The 22,327-nt window shown below is 47.2% G+C and overlaps 1 protein-coding gene across 2 annotated transcripts in view; it reads right to left on the bottom strand.

The window, feature by feature from the left end:
• SAMD10 (sterile alpha motif domain containing 10) overlaps positions 1-22,327 on the bottom strand; it is a 56,783-nt gene that overhangs the window by 7,991 nt on the left and 26,465 nt on the right. For both annotated transcript variants that reach the window (XM_081868112.1, XM_081868113.1), the window contains exon 2: positions 15,498-15,682. In XM_081868112.1, the coding sequence (XP_081724238.1) occupies positions 15,498-15,682 (185 nt within the window). The remainder of the gene's footprint in view (positions 1-15,497; positions 15,683-22,327) is intronic.

Genomic DNA, 22,327 nt, shown 5'->3' on the forward strand with positions numbered 1-22,327 from the left:
ACGGTTAAGGTGACTATGGGGGTGTGGCACTCATCTCGCTTTCAGGCCGAGGGAGCCGGCATTTGTCCTCAGACAGCTTTCTGGGTCATGTGGCCGCCAGCATGACTAAACCGCTTTTGGAGCAATGGGACACTGTGACGAGTGCCAGAGCGCACAAAAAACACCATTTACCTTCCCGCCACAGTGGTACCTATTTATCTATTTGCACTGGTGTGCTATCAGACTGCTAGGTTGGAAGGAGGAGGGACCGAGCAACACCCATCGCAGGAATTCAAACTGCCGACCTTCCAGTCGGCAAGCCCAAGAGGCTCAGTGGTTTACACAGGTAGAATGTGTAAGAGGAAGCTCACCAATGCAGTTGTAATTTTATTTTCACTCTAAATTTCAACTCTAGGTGGATGCAGAATCACTCAGATCCTGTGTCCAATGGCTTTGGCAGGTACGCTGGAGCAGAACTTTGCTTGTACCATGTTGCTGCTTCCCGCAGATTACTCCAGTTCTGTTGGGTTTGTCACCAGGAGTCGCAGTCTTTTGTTTTTGCTTTGTACACATAGGCTCATTTCTTGCCCCAACAGAATTCTGTCTCAGTACAGGAATAAACCCCCTCTGTTTTGAGGAGAGCTATGTGCTCTTTCTGGTTTCAAGGACCTCGCTTGTATCCAGCAAAAATGGCCTTGGACCACAGCCCGCCAGTCAGGGCGTCGTCTTGAAGTCCTGTTCCCTCAGCAACACTGGCCCAAGATGGCGGCAATAAAGCCAATGGAGTCCCTTTGTCAATGTTGTGGCTTTGGCTGGCCTGGCCTGGTACTATTTATTTATTGAATTTATTTATTGAAGTTGTATCCCGCCCTTCATCTGTAGATCTTAGGGCGGTTCGCAACTTAAAAACACAAGAAAACCCCTGCAAAATACAAGATAAAAACAAGAATGAACTATTACTATGATTGGTGACACAAAAATACAGAAGTTCCTCTACCACTTTTCAACTACTACAGTTGAACCTCGGTTTTCGAGCGTCTCTGAAGCCGAACGATTCAGAACCTGAATGCCGAGAACCCGGAAGTGAACGCTTCCGTTTTCGAACGCGCCTCGGAAGTGGAACAACTTCCGAGGTGTGTTTCTCCATTTTCTCAATGGAATTTGCCGACCATCCATTGCTTTTCGGTTGTCAAAACGTTTCGGAGGCCAAATGGTCTTCCGGAACGGATTATGTTCAACAACCAAGGTTCCACTGTACAGTGTTACCTCTGGTTGCAAATGGGATCCATTCCGGAGCCCCGTTCGCATCATGAGCAGAACGCAACCCACGTCTGTGTGTCTGCGGCTCGCGATTCACCGCTTCTGCGCATGCGCATGATGTCATTTTTAGCATCTGCACATGCGTGAGCAGTGAACCCTAGAAGTAACCCATTCCGTTACTTCCGGTTCGCCGCAGGACGCAACCTGAAAAGACGTAACCTGAACCGAACGTAACAAGATGTATGATTGTATTTAATTGCTTTAAGAAGATTCAGGCCACAGGTATATATGGCCCCCAAGCAGCCAGCTGCCAACCACTGGGGCCGCTGACCTGCCCTCCTGCCGCCAAACCCTGAGCCAGCCATTTCAGAGCCACTGTTCCCTTTCCACAATCCCACACGGCAGCCCTCTGTCCTTTTCCGAACGCTTCCCCTCCCTGCCACTTCACTATTATGCAACTGGTACCACCTCGCTGCTTGAGCTGGGCTGTCACTTGGCATCTTCTTCCACCTCAGAGCAAAGTGTCTGTGGCATTGCTGGGTAAAACCATCCCAGGCGTCTGCAACTCGGCTACTTAAGAATCCAATTACGGGAAATGCTCAAGGCTGCAATGCGCTAGCCGTCTCCCCACCCTCCCCGGTACCAGTTTCCACTTTTCTCCTCCGGGTTTTTATTCTGTCACGGGCTCTGTTCGTCATGGAAATGGGGTTCTTCACCTTAGATATATATATATTTCATTGTCTCCTCCTTGGTCCTAGGATATCAAAATACCGCCTGCAACAAGAGGGTGAAGTAGCAGGGATTAAGAAAATGCTGTGGGCAGCAGGAAATGCCCGCTTCACAGAAGAGAAACGGGCCCATGTTCAAGCCCTACTCCAAAAAAGGGCAAAACATCTACAGCTCCCATGGAAGAAATTCAAAGACTATTTAGCTAAATATGTTAAGATAATTTAAATAGAATTATTTGCGAGTATCAGATAGACCTAGGATTTAAATATGTGATGTTTTAGAATACTATGTTGTTAAAATGAAAAGAAAGAAAGATGTTAATCAACCAAGCAAATTCTATGTAAAAATAGTTTTGGAAAACTGCTATAGTGGTACCTCGGGTTACATATGCTTCAGGTTACATACGCCTTAGGTTACAGACTCCGCTAATCCAGAAATAGTGCTTCAGGTTAAGAACTTTGCTTCAGAATGAGAACAGAAATCGGGCTCCGGCGGCGCAGTGGCAGCAGGAGGCCCCATTAGCTAAAGTGGTGCTTCAGGTTAAGAACAGTTTCAAGTTAAGTACAGACCTCCGGAACGAATTAAGTACTTAACCCAAGGTACCACTGTACAATGATTTAGATGGAAACTCAGCCAGGGGGACTCAAGGAAGTCACTCAACAATGTTAACAAAAGTGGAATTATTACAGTTAGGATAAATGTTTGTTTGTTTGTTTGTTTTTTAATGTTTTCTTTTCATGTTTGTGGAATTTATATGTCATAAATTTGGAAAACTAATAAAAAAAACTGGGGGGGGGAGACCACCTACAGCTCCCCAAACAAATGGATCCAAAATCAGGATTCTCCCCCCACCAAAAAAAATGAAAAATCAGGGAATTCTCTCCCAAGGAAAAGAACACCACCACCCTTCATTTTCTTTTGTTTTAAACTAGGAAGAATAGGAGCCCTTGGAGGAGGTCATGGAAGGGGAAGAGAGAAAATCGCCTGATATTGAGTCAGATTCATTGGCCCATTTGGCTCAGTATTGCCAACACGGAGAGCAGTGGCTCTCCAAGGCGTCAGCAAACAGACATTCCCAGTCCCACCTGGAGTGAACCTGGGGCTTTCTTTACGCGAGGCAGATGCCCTACTGGTGAAGACACCGTGTTAGAGACCTCAGGTATACAGCAGGGCATGGAGCAGCACCCCAATATTGCTGTCTTAGAAATGGTCCAACAAACCTAGACAGCATCTTAAAAAGCAGAGACATCACCTTGTCAACAAAGGTCCGTATAGTTAAAGCTATGGTTTTCCCAGTAGTGATGTATGGAAGTGAGAGCTGGACCATAAAGAAGGCTGATTGCCGAAGAATTGATGCTTTTGAATTCTGGTGCTGGAAGAGACTCTTGAGAGTCCCATGGACTGCAAGAAGATCAAACCTATCCATTCTGAAGGAAATCAGCCCTGAGTGCTCACTGGAAGGACAGATCCTGAAGCTGAGGCTCCAAGACTTTGGCCACCTCATGAGAAGAGAAGACTCCCTGGAAAAGACCCTGACATTGGGAAAGATGGAGAGCACAAGGAGAAGGGGACGACAGAGGATGAGATGGTTGGACAGTGTTCTTGAAGCTACCAGCATGAGTTTGACCAAACTGCGGGAGGCAGTGGAAGACAGGAGGGCCTAGCGTGCTCTGGTCCAGGGGGTCATGAAGAGGCGGACACGACTAAACGACTAAACAACAACAAAGAAATGGTCCATTTCCCAGTGTATGGCTCGATTGTGTTGTTGAGATGCTTGCTAGACAGGGACGTATTTGCAATTCGGCCTCTCACTGCCTGTGAGGGAGGGATACAGGGCTGCGGAGAATGGGGGTGGAAGGGTAATTCTGGGGTTTTAGTAATCTATTCAATGTGGTCATGTATCCTGACTTTTAGGGTACAATCCCCCCACAAGGCAGTTTACAAGGGAACCCATAAATACCGTGCATCAAGACCAAAAAAATGTACAAAACAGACCGGTAAGATAGAAAGAGCAATCTTTCTCTTTCGCTCTGTGGACAGCAACTGTGGCCGTTCCACCACCATTCATGGGGGGGGGGGGTACAGTGTAGAGGGGGAGGTTTGTGCTAAGATGGGGAGAGGGGTTGCCACCCATTGAGAGAAGGGGATGTGATTGTCAGGAGCTCAGCCTACACTCGAGTAGGACCCTGGCAGAGACACATGCCCGACTGGCATGTTCCCTCCTTCCTGGTCGATCGTTCGGGAGTTTCATAATCTTTCTTCAGCCCAAACATGACAGCGACCGATGCCCACTGACACCGGCACACTTAGGGATCTGCTGAGTTTGCGCATCTCGCATGACAGAACTCAGCATTTTGGCTAATCTACTTTACTTACATATAAACACACACGGAGCACTGCAACATGGCTCCCTCTCTCTCTAGCATCAGACAGCAAAGAGAGAAAGAACAAAGGACAATAGTCCCACTTCATGGAACACAGCAACACAAACATCCTGTCTCCGTCACTTCCCACTCTGTGGAGTCAAAACATACACCATCATGTGATAGACAACAATCCCATGACTGCAGTCATGGAGCAGGAATTCTAACAGTGATAGGGGGCACTGACAGAAGAGATTTGGGTGGGGCATCCATTTCCGGGCAATACGACCGTGGAACGGACTCCCTTGGGAAGTTGTGGACTCTTATTCCTTGGAAGTTTTTAAGCAGAGTTTGGGTGGCCATCTGTCATGGATGCTTGAGTTGAGATTCCTGCATTGAAGGAGGTTGGACTAGATGAACCTAGGGGTTCCTTTAGAATTCTATGATTTCACATGCCAGCCATCTAGTTCCTTGGGCTTAGCTGGGTGGTCACATGAAGCACAGGAAGAGCTAAGTCTGTTCTTGACTTTATACATACTTGTAAACTGCTTAGGAGACACCCAGGCAAATAAGCAGTATATAAATTAATAAATTAATAGTCAAAGCTATGGTTTTCCCAGTAGTGATGTATGGAAGTGAGAGCTGGACCATAAAGAAGGCTAATCGCTGAAGAATTGATGCTTTTGATTTCTGGTGCTGGAAGAGACTCTTGAGAGTCCCGTGGACTTCAAGAAGATCAAACCTCTCCATTCTGAAGGAAATCAGCCCTGAGTGCTCACTGGAAGGACAGATCCTGAAGCTGAGGCTCCAAGACTTTGGCCACCTCATGAGAAGAGAAGACTCCCTGGAAAAGAACCTGATGTTGGGAAAGATGGAGGGCACAAGGAGAAGGGGATGACAGAGGACGAGATGGTTGGACAGTGTTCTCAAAGCTACCAGCATGAGTTTGACCAAAGTGCGGGAGGCAGTGGAAGACAGGAGTGCCTGGCGTGCTCTGGTCCATGGGGTCACGAAGAGGCAGACACGACTAAACAACAACAACAAAATTAATGAATAGCAACAACTGTGAATCCAATGAGCTTGGAGCAGTTTGAGCGTCAATGGCTGCCCCCACTTCCAGAGGCAGTAGATTCTTACTGGGAATCGCAAATGGAACGAGTGCTCTTGTGCTCAGGTCTTGTTTGCAAGCTTCTCACGAACACTTGGTTGGCCCCTGCGAGAATGGGATGCTGGACAGGCCATTGGCCTGATCCAGAAGGCTCTTCTTGCATTCATATGAGCAGCTTGGAGAAAGAACTAATATTGGATGGTTTCTGCTGGGGATGTTAGCCTTCAAAGCTTCACATTTTCAAAAACATTGGAAATACAGTGGTACCTCGGTTTACGAACTTAATCCGTTCCGGAAGTCCGTTCTTAAACCAAAACCATTCTTAAACCAGTTTACAGTGGTGCCTCGCAAGACAAAATTAATCCGTTCCGTGAGGCTCTTCGTATAGCGGTTTTTTCGTCTTGCGAAGCAAGCCCATTGGCAGCTTAGCGGATTAGCGCTATTAGCGGTTTAGCGGCTTTTAGCTGATCAGCTGTTTTTGCGGCTTACCAGCGGATCAGCTGATAAGCGGCTTAGCGGTTTAGGAAAAGGGGGGGAAAGGGGAAAAAACCACAGGAACTCGCAAGACATTTTCGTCTTGCGAAGCAAGCCCATAGGGAAATTCGTTTTGTGAAGCGCCTCCAAAACGGAAAACCCTTTCGTCTAGCGGGTTTTCCGTCTTGCGAGGTGTTCGTCTTGCGGGGCACCACTGTATTAGCTTTCCCTAATGTAGCCTCCTGCTGCTGGTGCCCTTCCACTATTCAGATTCCGTTCTTAGACCGAGGTAAAGTTCTCAAACCGGGACTGTACTTCAGGTTTTGTGGAGTTCATAAACCGAATCATTCGTAAACAGGACTGTTCTTAAACCGAGGTACCACTGTATTGTACCCCCGCCTCCCTCTTTAGTCTTGTTTTCAGATTATGAGGAACCCACGGTGAGCTTCTAGGAACAGGCGAGATACAAATCTAACTCAACCGTCCACCCTGAAATCATTCCAATAGCACATGTGGGGGTTTCAGACCGCAGAATTTAGGGAATGCCCCCCACATAGTACCATCTACCCCTCCCCCTGCTCCGTTTGGATAATTGCGGAACAGCATCCCAGCGATCGCGGAGGCTGCCGTGCTGGTTTTAATCTTCTTGGCAGACAAAAGCCACAGCTTGTTAATAAGAGGCAACGTTTAGGATGCGTTAAGCATCACGTTCCGGATGATTTGGAAATCTGGAAAATGAAGAGCTATTAAGAGCTGGCTTCAGTTTGGCATTGACAGCTGAACAGCAGCCAACTCTGGCCGTTGGAGTCCCATGCATAACCCTCCCCTTTTCCTTTTTCAGCAACAAGCTGTTCAGGGACTTCGGGCTCAAGGGAAGGACTTTGTGAATAACTGCACAGCACAGCAGCCTTCGGTCAGGATCTGCCTTTAATCCCAACCTGCAACATGATGCCGACTTGCTTTCCATTCTCTCCCGTTTTTCTCCTTCCCCATTTCTTTTACCATGCTCCAGATTTATTTACTTTCTAAAATGCATTATTTCATATGGAGCTACTTGGATCTCCTATTTAATTTTTAGTAGTTTTTTGAGGGCCGCCATTGGAGGCTATTTCAGAGGGAAGGTTGCAATATCAGTTTAAATAGGGTTGCCATATTCCCAAAAGTGGGTCAAAGTTGTTGAGCTGTAGTAGTAGTAGTAGTAATAATAATAATAATAATAATAATTTATACCCCGCCCATCTGGCTGGGTTTCCCCAGCCATTCTGGGTGGCTTCCAACAAAATATTAAAATACAGTAATGCATCAAACATTAAAAGCTTCCCTAAAAAGGGCTGCCTTCAGATGTTTTCTAAATGTCAGGTAGTTGTTTATCTCTTTGACATCTGGTTGAAGGGCGTTCCACAAGGCGGGTGCCACAACCGAGAAGGCCCTCTGCCTGGTTCCCTGTAACTTGGCTTCTCGCAGCGAGGGAACCGCCAGAAGGCCCTCGGCGCTGGACCTCAGCGTCCGGGCAGAACAATGGGGATGGAGATGCTCCTTCAGGTATTAGAAAGAGCATTGAAAATGGGACTTGGGTCTAACTGCCCCAATACAGTCATGAAAACAAATCACCACCACCACCATCGAAGGTGGCAAAAGAGTAGCAATGGAAGCTCGTGTAAGGAGCAGCAGAGACAGAGGACAAAGGCATTCAGAGAAGGGGTGATAAATGAAAAACAGATCTCTCAGGGTGACTCTGTGGACCTGGAAACCAGAAGCCAAGCAGAGATTGGAAGTATCAGGGCCCAGGCAGTGCTCAGAAGGTTGATGGCGCTTGACATGCATTGCACCACAGCCAACTTCCCCGTGTGTGAACATTGGCTAATTAAGCACACCCAATTAAGGAGCCGCCGCAATTAGCACAACAGGCATGTCAAGACCTGCTGCCCTGCTTAATGGCTTGTCCCTCAGAGATGCCAAAAGCCAGGCAAGTGGAGATTGAGGCCAATTCCCTGCCCGATTGACCACGGGGCTGATTGGCCACGGGGTCAACCCAATAATTCCTAAAGATCTGCGCAAGGGCTTCTGTCAGGCCTGGCGCAGTCTTGCGGGGAGCCAGTGGCTTTGCCAGTCGCGTTGTCAAGATTGCAACAAGGCTGGAATACGCATCTGCCCATTCTTCCTCTGCAAAGGCAATCAGACGCCAATCTTGCAAACTCTGAGGTGGAAACTATTTTGGGGAGCTTGGTCAAGGAGGCAGGAAGACGCCGTAGCTTGCCTTCTAGGGCGCTGGTGCTCTTCTGAGACTAATCTGGTCTGTGGCCACATCCACTCCATCCATACATTTGTGTGTGTGTGTGTATGTGTGTGTGTTTTATTATTAAAGATTTTGTTGTTTTACAAAAGTGTGTGCAATGTCTTTCTCTCATATTTTTTCCCCATGTAATGTTTTTACAAATCAGTTTCATTTGTTGATACATTAGAAGAAAAGGGGGATGTTTCTATTTTACTTACTATATGTAGGGTTTGGTGTCAGCATCACTTGTGCAGGTTCTCTGCTGTTCGCTTGTGTTCCTTTGGTGGTGCGAGAGGTTGGGGTTGGCCTGGGGTGTGGCTGTTTATTTGTGGTTGGCTGTGGTGGTCTTTGTTTTCATGTGTGGTTGGGGGTGTGTGTTTTGGATCAGGTTAGCCATACTGATTTGTATGCTATCGGTGGATTTTTGTCATTGTCCTGTTGGGCTGTGTATGTGATAAAGGGGAGCCATACCGGGGTGAAGGCGTCTTCTACCATTTGTCCCCGTGTCAGTTTCAGTTTATTGGTTAATTTTTCTAGTAGGGCTGTTTCCCATACTATTCGGTACCATTGGTCCGTGTTTACTCCTGACAGGTCTCTCCAGTGTCTGGCTATGATGCCTCTGGCTGCTGAAAGTAGGTGGGTTATGAGTTCTTTGTGGTGTAAGTGGGCATTATTGTCTTGGAAGATGTTTAGTAGGGCCAATTCTGGGGTGGTTTCTAACACTTGCTTGGTTATTTTATGTATTTCTTGTATGGTTGTTGTCCAGAATAGTTGGATTTTGGGGCACTCCCACCACATGTGGAGGTATGTGCCTGTGGAGGTGCACCCTCTCCAGCATTTTTGAGATACCTACAGGTGGTACCTAACACCAAGAAAACTAGTGCTAATACGTCCAGGAACCTCCATCCATACATTTAAAGCACACTGCTTCTCCTGGGAACTTGTTTGGGGAACTGTAGCTCTGTCAGCAGTAAGCTACAGTTCCCATGATCCTGAAGGAGGGAGCCTTGTGCTTTAAATGTGCAGTGTGGATGTGGCCTACCGGAGGGCTTGCTTCTCCACCCGTGCATTCTTAACTCAAGCAATACATCCGTCAGTAAGCAGATTATCACCATAACACAGGCTATGGGCTCAGCGCAGCCTCAGGAGAGAACCCAGGCTGCTCCTTCTGAATCCTTATGGGGCTTAGTTAGAGAACAGCGGTCCAGCATACATTTAGGGCTCTTTATCATTACCACTTTTTCAGCTTATTAGCTGCTTGTCGCCTGAAGGTCTCCAAGTGGCTTAACAGCAATACTGTATTTTTCACCCTATAGGACGCACTTTTCCCCCTCCAAAAATGAAGGGGAAATGTGTGTGCATCCTATGGGGCAAATACAGGCTTTCGCTGAAGCCTGGAGAGTGAGAGGGGTCGGTATGCACCGACCCCTCTCACTCTCCAGGCTTCAGGAAGCTCTGCGCAACCCTAGGGAGCCCGGTGCGAAGCCGCGCTGGGCTCCTGAGGGTAGCGTGGAGCTGCCTGCACTCTGGGGCTCGGCGCAGCTCTGCGCAACCCTCTGGAGCCCAGCGCGGCTTCGTGCCGGGCTCCCAAAGGTTGCGCAGAGCTGCCTGCATTCCGAAGCCTGGGGCACGCTGAAGAGCGCGCCTGGGCTTCGCGCAGCTCTCCGCAAGCCTGGGGAGACCGGCACGGCTCCCTAGGCTTGCAGATAGCAGGCTGTTCTGGGGGCTGGGGTCGGGGGAAGCTTGGGCTTCCCCCGCGCCAGCCCCGTGCCTGGGGGGGGGGATAATTTTTTTTCTTTATTCCCTCCCCCCCAAAAAAACCCTAGGTGCGTCCTATGGGGCAGTGCGTCCTATGGGGCGAAAAATACCGTATATCTATAGACATATATATCATACCGTATGGGAAGGGAGAACAAAAAGGTCTGGGGTCATTCCATGCATCAATATAGCGTTTAACATTCTGCATGGATTGGGATATCATTGATGCTAACCCTTAGGATCTTAATATTCTCAACAGGTAGAGATATTTATATTTCCCTAAAAATCAGAATGTGGTACCTCGGGTTACAGACGCTTCAGGTTACAAATGCTTCAGGTTACAGACTCTGCTAACCCAGAAATAGTACCTCGGGTTAAGAACTTTGCTTCAGGATGAGAACAGAAATTGTGCTCCGGCGGCGCAGCAGAAGCAGGAGGCCCCATTAGCTAAAGTGGTGCTTCAGGTTAAGAACAGTTTCAGGTTAAGTACGGACCTCTGGAACGAATTAAGTACGTAACCAGAGGTACCACTGTACAAGTTTAACAAGTGTCAGGTTAGCTCAGCAACAATCATGTAAGTGCTTCTATTATTGACACTACCCCTTAGGACAGGCATGTCAAATGTCTGTCTCAGGGCCTTATCGAGCCCGCCAGTCGGGGTTGAATTCAGTTTATTTCCTGGGGTAAAATCCTAAAAAAGCCTTAACAACTTCAACTGTAAAAAAACCTTCAAGCTCCAAAAAAGCTCAACAACTTCAATCCTAAGGTTAACAACTTTGGTTGGCCCTTCGCTTCATCAAATCTGGCCCTCTTTGAAAAACGTTTGGACACCAACGCGCTTAATATTCTCAACAGGTATGAACTAGGTGTGTTTTTGGGCTGTTGTTTTTATTTTGATTATATATATTGTGGTTTTCTGCACATGCTCCAAAGGCAAGAACCAGCACGGCATAGCAATTTGAGCGTTCAATGCGTACATTCCCCACAACCCTTTCGGTTACCCTCTTCTGCCCCCTTGCCCGTTTCTGCTCATTTTTGTTTGTTTGTTTGAGTCAGGGAATATTTGGGGAGGGAAAGAACCCCCTTGGCTTGGTCCCACCTTCAGAGTTTCTAAGCGAAGCTGATCTTTTTCTGTTTTTAAGCATGAAGAGCAGGCTTTCCAATGTGCAGCGCAGAGCACATGTGTGCCTTTAATTCCCGGAGAGAAAAGAGGAAATTGGTCCAGGAAATCTGTGCCCAAAAGTGACGGCATCCTCCCTGGAAAAAAAGACGCTGAGCCCACAGCAACCTTTATCCAAATAACCCTCCTTACTTCTGAGTAATAGGTACCCAGGGCAACTAGCAATTTCCTCCAGACCAAAGCAAATTGCGCATTAATCTTGACGCTAAGTCTCCTTCTTGCAAATTGGCAAACGGTCTGGATTTTGCCACTCTCATCTCCCTCCCTTTCTCCACAACCCAAATTGGCATGCATTGCCTCAAATGTGACCCATAAATGGAACAGATGCAGAGACTGGCACCTGGAGGCAATTTTTCAGCTGGTTTAAAAGGAAGCTTTTTTCTTTTTCTCTCCCCCCCCCCCCCCGTATTTTCCTTCCAGGCCGAAGGCAGCCAGTTCTGCATTTCAAGCCTCTCGTCGTCCCCCACCCAACTCCACTGCTTCAGCGCCCCTCCTGCAAAAGACGGAACTGAGATTCAAAGAGGGATGTTAGGGAGGAAAAGCTCTGTTTCCGAGAAGGAAAGGAACAAAGGAGCTGGTTTTTGGCAGGTATTTCTGGGGCTTAATTCTGACTGAAAGGCCACCTCCGTAATCCAAAAAGCAGGAGGATGGTCTTGGCTTCCTTTGGGCCGCTGCAGATGTGCCAAAACGGCTTCGAAGAATCTGTGCCACACCCTTAAAGCATATGGCTTTCCTCAAAGAACCCTGGTTTCTTAAGGGCTCTGGAAATGGTAGCTGTGCGGGAGGAAGTAAACTACAGTTCCCAAAATTCTTGAGGGGAGGGATGGTGCATGTTACAGACCACCCCAATCTCCGAGCAGTGAGAGTTTCCAGAGGTTCTCTTATTTAGGGTTCAGTTTCTTTGGAATGAAGGTCAGCGGAGAGCACAATGTCTTTAGGATAGATGGTTTTAGTTACCGTATGTTCTGGCGTATAAGACGACTTTTGAACCCCGGAAAATCTTCTCCAAAGTCGGAGTCATCTTATACGCCGGGTATGGTTGGCAGCAGCAGCGGCAGGTGCAAGAGAGGCGGCAGCCAGGGCGGGAAGAGGGTGAAGCCACAGCGGCGGGTTGCTAGGGATGGAGAGCACCCGTGTTGTAGTAGCCACAACGACTCTTCCCACCCACCTTTGCTTGCTTGCCCGCCCTGCCACCATGGGGACCACCAGATAGCAGGCAGCGCAGGGGCAAGAGCCAAGAGGGGGCTTGGCAGGTTATGGCAGGCTCCCGAGGCGAAGGTGGGCGAGCCTCCTGCTGCTGCTCCCAATGCGCGGGCTCCCCACGGCCGTCTCCCCTTCCCGTGGCAAGGTGGTGCATGGCTTCGGCCGGGGCTCCAAGGAGCTGGGCATCCCCACAGGTGAGGGCGGTGGAGGCCGAGGCAGCCGCTCGGGGCCTTTTCCTGAAGGGAGAGAGCTGGGCCAGGAACACTGATTCTGCCGCAGCTTCAAAGACTTTTAAATGCCAGAACTACCAGCCGGTGAGCGCAGGCTGCCGCTTTGCTGGACGGCCGATTGGGGCTCGCTCGCCTCACCTCGGGCTGCTGCTGCTGCTGCTGCTGCTGCAATGGCAAAGGCAGCAGAGGAGTGTGCTCTCTGCCCCTGGTGGTGCTTGGCGGGCTGTGCTTGGCAGGCTTTAGGTTGGGGGGCTGCCTCTAGTTGGCTGCAGGCGGGGGTAGTCTTATACGGCGAGTATATCCCAAACTCTATATTTTAACAGGAAAAGCTGGGGGGTCGTCTTATATGCTGGAAAATATGGTACACATATAAGCAACCTGAAGATTCACTGGAATGAGGGGGGTGCTTTCTGATGTGAAAACATTCATGAAAACTGCTCTCATTTAGCATAATGTGTGTTTGGTGGGGGGCTATTGGGCTGCTGTTTTAATTTTTATTATGTATTTTGTGGTTTTATATCCTGATTTTATTCTGTGATTCAGGGACACGGGTGGCGCTGTAGTCTAAACCACTGAGCCTCTTGAGCTTGCCAATCAGAAGGTCAGCGGTTTGAATCCCCGCGACGGGGTGAGCTCCCATTGCTCAGTCCCAGATCCTGCCAACCTAGCAGTTCGAAAACACATCAAAGTACAAGTAGATAAAGAGGTATCACTGTGGTGGGAAGGTAAACGGTGTTTCCGTGCGCTGCTCTGGTTTCCATCACGATGTCCCGTTGCGCCAGAAGCGGTTTAGTCCTGCTGGTCACATGACCCAGAAAGCTGTCTGCGGAGAAACGCCAGGTCCCTCGGCCTGAAAGTGAAATGAGCGCCGCAACCCCATAGTCGCCTTGGACTGGACTTAACTGTCCAGTAGCCTTTTCCCTTTTTCTAAAATTTATTCTGTGAATCGCCCTGACTATAGGCTGGTATATAAATTCAATAAATAATAAATAGAAATTGCAATTGAGTAGATTGGAAGTCTAGCACAGGGTGGGGTGAAGGTCAGTGGTGGGAAAAGGAAGTATGTGCGGGATTGAGCGTGGGTATGTATGAACATTTTTAAGGATTGTATGAAATGTATGTTTGTTTGTATATCCGTAATATGTATTTGGAACTGTATCAATATTGAATTATTTCAATAAAAAATGTAAAAACAAAAAAAACAATAAATAATAAATAATAATAAACTGATCCTAATATGGAGGGGCTCGCAGCATGAACACCCCAACAGATCTCACTTCTCTATTAGTCACAGCTTTGGTTCCAACACGAGTCTAGCATTCCTCTGTGTCTCCAGCTTCCAGCCTGTTTTCAACTCACTCTCACACACACACGACATTGAGGGGTTGGATTTGGTGGTACCCTCCAACTCCAGGATTCTGTGAACCCTCCAGCTATTATTCTACACAACAGGTGAGGGTGAGGGGAGGACAGGCCCACCCCTTAGCTTGGAGAGCACCATGACTTCTCTGCAGCTCTTGCAAGGAAGCTCATTCTTTAGGAATGCTTATGAGGACACTTGGGTGGCCAGCTGTGAAGGTCACTGCATTACAAAGAAGCTTGCCTAGGACCCTCGCACCTACGCGACCGCCTTTCCCAGTATGCCCCGCGGAGGACCTTAAGGTCCACAAATAGCAACAAAGAAGGAGTCTCCTTCTTTGGAGGTCTTTAAGCAGAGGCTTGACAACCATATGTCAGGAGTGCTCTGATGGTGTTTCCTGCTTGGCAGGGGGTTGGACTCGATGGCCCTTGTGGTCTCTTCCTACTCTTTGATTCTACGATTCTATTCTATGATCCTAGAAGTCCTGGGCCCTAAGGAAGTCAGATTAGCCTCAACCAGAGCCAGGGCCTTTTCAACACTGGCTCCGGCCTGGTGGAGCGCTCTGTCTCATGAGACCAGGGCACTACGGGATCTGATTTCTTTCAGCAGGGCCTGTAAGACAGAGTTGTTCCGCCTGGCCTTTGGCTTGGAATCAGTTTTGATTCCCCCCCCCCTTTCTCCTTTTTCCTTTCTCCTCCTGTGATGAGGCTGCATTTTAATGTTTCAATGTTGTATTTTAATCTTATTTTTTAAGTTGTATTTCAATCAACTTGTTTTTATTATTGGTTGTTAGCCGCCCTGAGCCCGGTCTTGGCTGGGGAGGGCGGGGTATAAATAAAATTTATTACTTATTATTATTATTACTTCAGCAGTTGGATCCTATTAAATTCTAGCCCTCACTGGGCACAGGATCCCAAGAACTGGAAGAGACTCAGGGCATCATCCAGATTGAACCCCACTCCCCCCCCCAAAAAAACTCCACAATAGTCTGGCTGTGACCCTCAATTTGAAGGCAGAGAATTATAGTAATAATAATAATTGTGTTATCTATGCCCCACCCATCTGGTTGGGTTGCTCCAGCCACACCAGCACACAGAAAATGCACAGGCATGCGCAAGTGTTGCGCATGGATCTCCACAGACCAAGGTGCGAGGAACCTCTTTGGGGCCAGAACCCTTTTTCGATCCAGGACTCCACAGCTGATCTGGATTGACTGGTGCCAGGAGGGAGGAGCTGCACTCCAGTGGGCGGGGCCAGAGGCAAAAGTGGGCGGGGCAACGGTCGCGAATTCTGCCATTGGCTAGCTTGTACACATGCGCCCACACCCCTCTGTATCCTGCAGCCAAGCAAGCAGGGAGTGGCAATCTGGTTTCCAGAGCATCGCCTACCCAAGCAGAAACACGCACGGTGATGGGTGCTGCAGAGAGGCCTGGGGGCCGCATGTGGCCCCCGGACCTTGTCAGTGCAGGCGCACGGCCGGTTTCGCTGCACGTGGGAGAACAAACACCAGTGTGTCTTTGGTTCCTGCCAAAGGACGGATCCCGGCGACATTTGCAGACTTCCTGCCCGCCATCATACCTGGGAGCCTTCCGTTCCTGGCTGCTGGAGGAGTTTGACGGTCCTCCCTCCTGCCGACCGCTGGCTTCGTCCGTCGTGCCAGGTCAGGCTGCTGCCAGAGTTCCTCTGCAGGCGGTAATTGAGGTTCTCGGCCGACACGGTGTGTTCTAGAAGGTTCTGGCAGAAGCTGAAGTGAGCTGCGGCGGCTGTCGGGGAGAGAAGGGCAAGAACATAAAACCAACTGAGGCAATGAGGCAGTAATCCTCTTCCAATGCAACATTCCTCCCCTACACAAAGATCAAGATCAAATCATATTCAGCGTGTCGGACTAGGGCCAGGGTTCGAATTCCCCACTTGGCCGTGAAGCTCAATGGGCAACCATGGGCCAGTCACTGCCTCTCAGCCGTTGTTGTGGGGATTAAATGGGGAGCGGCAAACCTTAAGACCCTCTGAGAAAATAGTGGGATATAAACGCAACCATAAGCAAACAAGCACACCAATAAATGCAATTTTTAAAAATCCCACCCTTGTTCGTTAAGAGCTTTGGGGGGCTACGCTGTTCCCTCGCCCTTCATCCTCGCAACAAACCTGTGAGGTAGGCTTAGGCAGAGCGACAGAGCTTCAGGTACAAGCTACCATAGCGCTTTTTGTTGAATGGTCTCTTTAAATCTGAAGGTTCATTATTGTTCCACAAGACGTGTATTTCTTTAAAGGCCAGAGCAAATAACGTGACCTGGTTTTGCAGCTGTGAAGCAGTATATAAGGTGCTGTTAAGTTGTGGTAATTAAGCTGTTGGGTATGGTATATAAAGAGCAGCATGTAGTTCTCTCAGTACCCTGGTGGATGGGTCATTCTTATTGATATAATGTAATTTAGTGTAAAAGGAGGGTTTTTTGTGATTAAAACCTAGCAAAATTTATTTTGCGTTTCTTGAATGTGTGGTCTCCCCAGCACGCTTTCTGCAGCGCAACTAATCTGCAAATAGCCAACACTTTTAACCGTCACGGCTTCCACCCCCCTTGGAGCTACAGTTTGCTAAGGGTTCTGAGACTAGTTAGGAGACCCCCATTCCTCTCACAGAGCTCCAAAGCTACCACTGTGAAGTTGTGGGTGAACAAATCAGATGACACTGCGATTCTTCAGACAGCTCTTGTTTATTCACAGGCCAGAACAGAACTGAACTGAAGCATAGCTGTCAACTTACAGATTTGAAAATAAGGGACCAGCAGCCTCGAAAATAAGGGATCAGCAGCCGAAATAAGGGATTTTCAGAACACAGGTATGTTCAACTTCTGAGCCCCTCCGAGCCAAAGGCAGAAAGCCCAGCCAGCGGCCAAACGAAGCCTCAAGCGGTGGTTCCCACAGCGCAGCAACCCGGCAAAGGGGATGCAGCAAGGGAAACCACCGTCACCTCTCCGCTGGGAAGCGCTGAGCAAAGACAAGTCCCCAGGCAATGCAGCCAATTTGATTGGCACAAAGCATACAAGCTCCACCCCCAAGTTGTTCTTAGACTCCTTATTGGGTGAGCAACGCAGCCAAGCAACACAGTTGGAGCCTCCCTCCTCCCTGGCCGGCAGGCAGGGAGGGAGAGGAGCTGCTTCCTTTGAAACCCGGGAAATTTAAGGGACATCATCAATAAGGGACAGCAGCAGGACACGGCGCTAGGATAAGGGACTTTCCCGCCAAATAAGGGACGGTTGACAGCTATGCTGAAGGGTTTAGCCAACCTGCTTATACAGAGCTCAACTACAAAGCAACAGTAACAACTTTCTGTAACTATCCAATCACTGAACGTCACTTTCAATTCCTTATTTGCATATGCGGACCTGAGTGAAAACTATCTACAGTATCCCCCTGCTGGCCAAGGGAGAGAACTTCAGTACATAACAACAACTCCCAGAGTGGTTCAACCATCGATCCCATTTCCCAGGGAACCTTATGAGAACGGTTTCCTCAGATAAGACCCTGCATGCTTGGTTACTGACAGAGGCCCTGCTCCAGGCGCCTCCTTCTCTCGGAGGCTTGGAGAAAGGCAATGCAAACAGCACCTTTTTGGTTAAGGCATCCAGATTTTAGAATTCTCTGCCTCGGGAGTCTCAGTTGACTTCCTCATTGGAAAATTGCAGAAAGCAGATCCTCAGATCAGAAGGATCTTGCATCTCCTTGTATGCAGCTGTTGGTAGAGCATGAGACTCTTTATCTTGGGGTTGTGGATTAGGCAAAAGAGTCCTGCATTGCAGGGGTTGGACTAGATGACCCCATGGGTTCCCTTCTATGACCTACGATCAGCTATGTGTGTCTATTCCTCCTGGCTTTTGGGAGGTGGCATCTTTTGGCCGCTCTTTAGCCTTGCTATTATTGCTGGCAGCTTCTTTCGTTTTAAAACTGTTTCGTTGTCAAACGTCCTTACCGCGAGCCGCCCCAGGGTTCCCACCAAGCTGGAAGGTATATTAAGTACCGTATTTTTCGCTCTCTAAGACGCACCAGACCATAAGACGCACCTAGTTTTTGGAGGAGGAAAACAAGAAGAAAAATATTCTGAATCCCAGAAGCCAGAACAGCAAGAGGGATCACTGAAAGCAGCAATCCCTCTTGCTGTTCTGGCTTCTGGGATAGCTGCGCAGCCTGCATTCGCTCCATAAGACGCACACACATTTCCCCATACTTTTTAGGAGGGAAAAAGTGAGTCTTCTAGAGCAAAACATATGGTATTTCCCTAACCCAAGCCAAACGACACGGATTCAGGCTGCAGCCCAAGCCTGTGCCTATTTACTCAAAACGCGCAATCCGCTGAACTCGGGACACATCTGCTCCCAGGCGTACATCGTGTCGTTTCACTATATACATATAGTCTTTGCGGTCGGGCTGGAGCAGAGAGGGCTGAATCAAACGTTGTGGTTAGCCGAGCCACAGCACTCTCTGATCTCCGCTCGGCTGGACTGCCAATTCCCCTCCAGCAATCTAAATGCAATGCAATTAAACGTTATGTCCCAGCAATTAAAAGCTTTATTGAAGGGGAGTGCAAACAGGCAGCTGGGTGGGGCTGTTTGTGAAAAAAGGCCAACTCAAGGGGATGAGCTGTGCTATTATTTGGATGGCGGGATTGCTGGAACAGAAGCTGCAAGCCTGGAACCAGAGCTGGGTCAGTGGTCTCTGCCTCCCAGGACCCTGTGCTTGGCGCATGGCAAATAATATTTTGCATCAGTGTTATTAGGGATGGAGGAGAAACGTATGTGGAATGTATTTTTAAAGTCTGTGGCCTAATTGGAACTTCGATGGACATTGGAACACGGCTGCTGATCCACACCAGGGGTGCCAACCTGAATAAAATATTTGGGGAGGGCCTGTAAGCCCTGCCCCACATAATAATGGATCACACCATTTGAATGGCAATACCCATCAACTTCGGGGGGGCAGCCCCCTCAAATATTTTATGGGGTGGGGTAAAGGGACCTTGGTCCCTAGGAGTTGGCTCCTACGATTCTCTGTTTATGGCGATGCTGTTTTGGTTTAAAAAAAACCACATACAAAAATTTGCACTTTAGCAGGAAAATGCATTGAAAAAGCATACGTATATTTTAGAGGAAGAATGCATGCAGAAATGGTTGTTTGGGGGGGGGGGAGTCTGTGCAATTACTCTAATATAGCTTAGCCTAAAGTACTGGATCTAAAACTTTGCATACAGTGGTGCCCCGCAAGACGAACGCCTCGCAAGACGGAAAACCCGCTAGACGAAAGGGTTTTCCGTTTTGAAGGCGCTTCGCAAGATGAAAATGTCTTGCGAGTTCCTGCGGGGGTTTTTTCCCTCCCCCCCTTTTCCTAAGCCCTAAGCCGCTTATCAGCTGATCCGCTAAAAGCCGCTAATAGCGCTAATCCGCTAAGCTGTCAATGGGCTTGCTTTGCAAGACGAAAAAACCGCTATACGGAGAGCCTCACGGAACGGATTAATTTCATCTTGCGAGGCACCACTGTATTCTCCTGGGATGAATGAGATGGGGTGACTTGTTACCGCTGGCTATTCTGGAGGTCAGCAGAGCTAAAAATGGGAACCGTTATCTCAAAAGGAATCTCACCTCTGGTATGAATCTGATTAGCTGGCTTTTGGGAAGCCAGAATATCTCAGCCGCCACCTCCCAGACCTACAATACAGTATAAGGGGTAACTAAGAATTCTCCCCCCCCCCCCCCGTTATAATTATTTCACCTATACATTCCAATACATAATATTTTTTTTATTTTGTTTTGTCGACTTCCCATCCCACTTTCCACTGTGTTTTTTATTTCCCCTCCTTGCTGTACCCTCTCTTATGCCATAACAATAATCAGGGCTGAAAGATAACAATAATCGTAACAATAATCAGCCAAAACTCGCCCGAACTTGGTTCTGGCACCTCTCAGGTGGGTACCATTGCAGCACTAACAACTAGGCGATGTGTCACAAGCAAATGATGGTTTGGCATGGATTGTTGCTTACAGGTGGTCCTGGGCCTTGCATGAAGACTACCTGTAAGCAACAATCCATGCCAAACCATCATTTGCTTGTGACACATCGCCTAGTTGTTAGTGCTGCTGCTGTCGCTACTTCTTGGCATGGAAATCTCTGCTTTACAGTAACCTCCTAAAGTAAGCCAGAATCATTATTCTCCCATTAAAAGAAAAGACGATTATAATGGCAATGGCTTTTCCTGTAATTTATATACAGTGGTACCTTAACTCTGACTTTAATACATATTTCCCTTAATGGTTTGACTTCCCACCTTTACCTCCATGACGGTCTTATTCCCAGCCTTTTCCTGTTGCATTATGCAGTGTATTTATATCTCCTATAAATATTTCCTCTATTTCAATTGCTATTTTTTTTAAATGATTTTTATTAATTTTACAACACAAACAAAAAACAAACAAACATAACACGACTTCCCCATGCCTCCCCTTCACTGCATCCTTATTTTAGAATTTTTTAGCAATCCTTCATCCATTTTTATATTTAATTCTCTTTAAAATTTTCTTAAGCTTAAATTTTTACAGCTGTAATTCTTTATATCAAATCCCTTGACATCTTAACATTCCGAAATTTTACAACAATTTTTAAGATAAATTTTAAATTTTTTCCAGTCCTCTTCCACTGTCTCTCTCCTCTGGTCACAGATTCTGCCGGTCATCTCTGCCAGTCCCATAAATTCAGTCACCTTGGTCTGCCATTCTTCCAGAGTAGGTAGTTCTTTAGTCTTCCAATACTTTGCCAAAAGAATTCTTGCTGCTGTTGTTGCGTACATAAAAAATGTTCTATCTTTCTTTGGAATCATTTGGCCTACCATGCCCAAGAGAAAAGCCTCCGGTTTCTTTACAAATGTCCACTTAAGGATTTTCTTAATTTCATTATAGATCATTTCCCAGTAGGCCTTAATCTTCGGGCAGGTCCACCAAAGATGATAAAAAGTTCCTTCGCATTCATTACACTTCCAACAGTTGTTATTGGGCAAATGATATATCTTTGCAAGCTTGACTGGGGTCATGTACCATCTATAGATCATTTTCATTATATTCTCTTTTAAGGCACTACATGCCGTGAATTTAATACCTGTGGTCCATAACTGCTCCCAGTCAGCAAACATAATATCATGACCAATATCTTGTGCCCACTTAATCATAGCTGATTTGACCATTTCATCCTGTGTGTTCCATTTTAGCAGCAGATTATACATTCTAGACAGATTCTTAGTATTGGGTTCTAACAATTCTGTTTCTAGCTTTGACCTCTCCTTCTGGAATCCTAGTTTCCTGTCCTGCTTAAATGTCTCATTAATCTGGTAATAATGTAACCAGTCTCGGACTTTAGGTTTTAATTTCTCAAAACTCTGTAGTTTCAACTTTTCACCATCATATTCTATAATTTCGCAGTATTTTGGCCAGTCTGAATCCATGTTCAGTCTTTTTACCGCCTTAGCTTCCATTGGTGACAACCACCTGGGGGTTTTACTCTCCAACAAATCTTTATATCGATTCCATACATTATACAGTGCTTTCCTGACAATATGGTTTTTAAAGTTTCTATGAACCTTTACCTTGTCATACCATAAGTATGCATGCCAACCAAAGTTGTTATCGTAGCCTTCCAGATCCAAGATATCTGTATTCTCAAGAAGTAGCCATTGTTTCAGCCAGCAAAAAGCTGCTGCCTCATAATAAAGTCTTAAGTCCGGCAGGGCGAAGCCCCCTCTATCCTTTGCATCAGTCAAAATCTTAAATTTTATTCTGGGCTTTTTGCCCTGCCAGACAAATTTAGATATATCTTTCTGCCACTTCTTGAAACAGTCCATCTTGTCTAAAATTTGCAGTGTCTGGAACAAAAATAACAATCTCGGCAATACATTCATCTTGATAACAGCAATTCGGCCTAACAATTCGGCCTCTATTTCAATTGCTAAGGCAGCAACACCTTTGAAGGTGAGTCAAACGGGGAAAAGAAAAACCTTAAAATAAAAATATTAATAACCGAGAGAGGGAAAAAACAATGCTTTCTTTTTTCTCAATCTTATTCCCAACACTGTCTTTACCACAGTGGTGTGAAAAGACACCAGGAGCAAGACACAAGATTTACCCACCCTGGAAGAATGGCAGATGAAAGTGATGGACTATATGGAGTTGGCGGAGATGACTGGCAGAATCCGAGACCTGGGAGAGGAGCTGGTGGAAGAGGACTGGAAGAAATTTAAAGATTATCTACAGAAACAGTGTAAAATTTATGAATGCTAAAATGATGTTGGATTAAAAATAAGTGGCATTAGTGATAAAGTTAGAAAGAGTATGCAAAAATGAATTGATGGATGAATATATTTGAGTTGTGATATG

This window comes from Podarcis erhardii, assembly GCF_964252035.2.
Source record: "Podarcis erhardii genome assembly, chromosome: 6".
Lineage (NCBI taxonomy): Eukaryota > Metazoa > Chordata > Lepidosauria > Squamata > Lacertidae > Podarcis > Podarcis erhardii.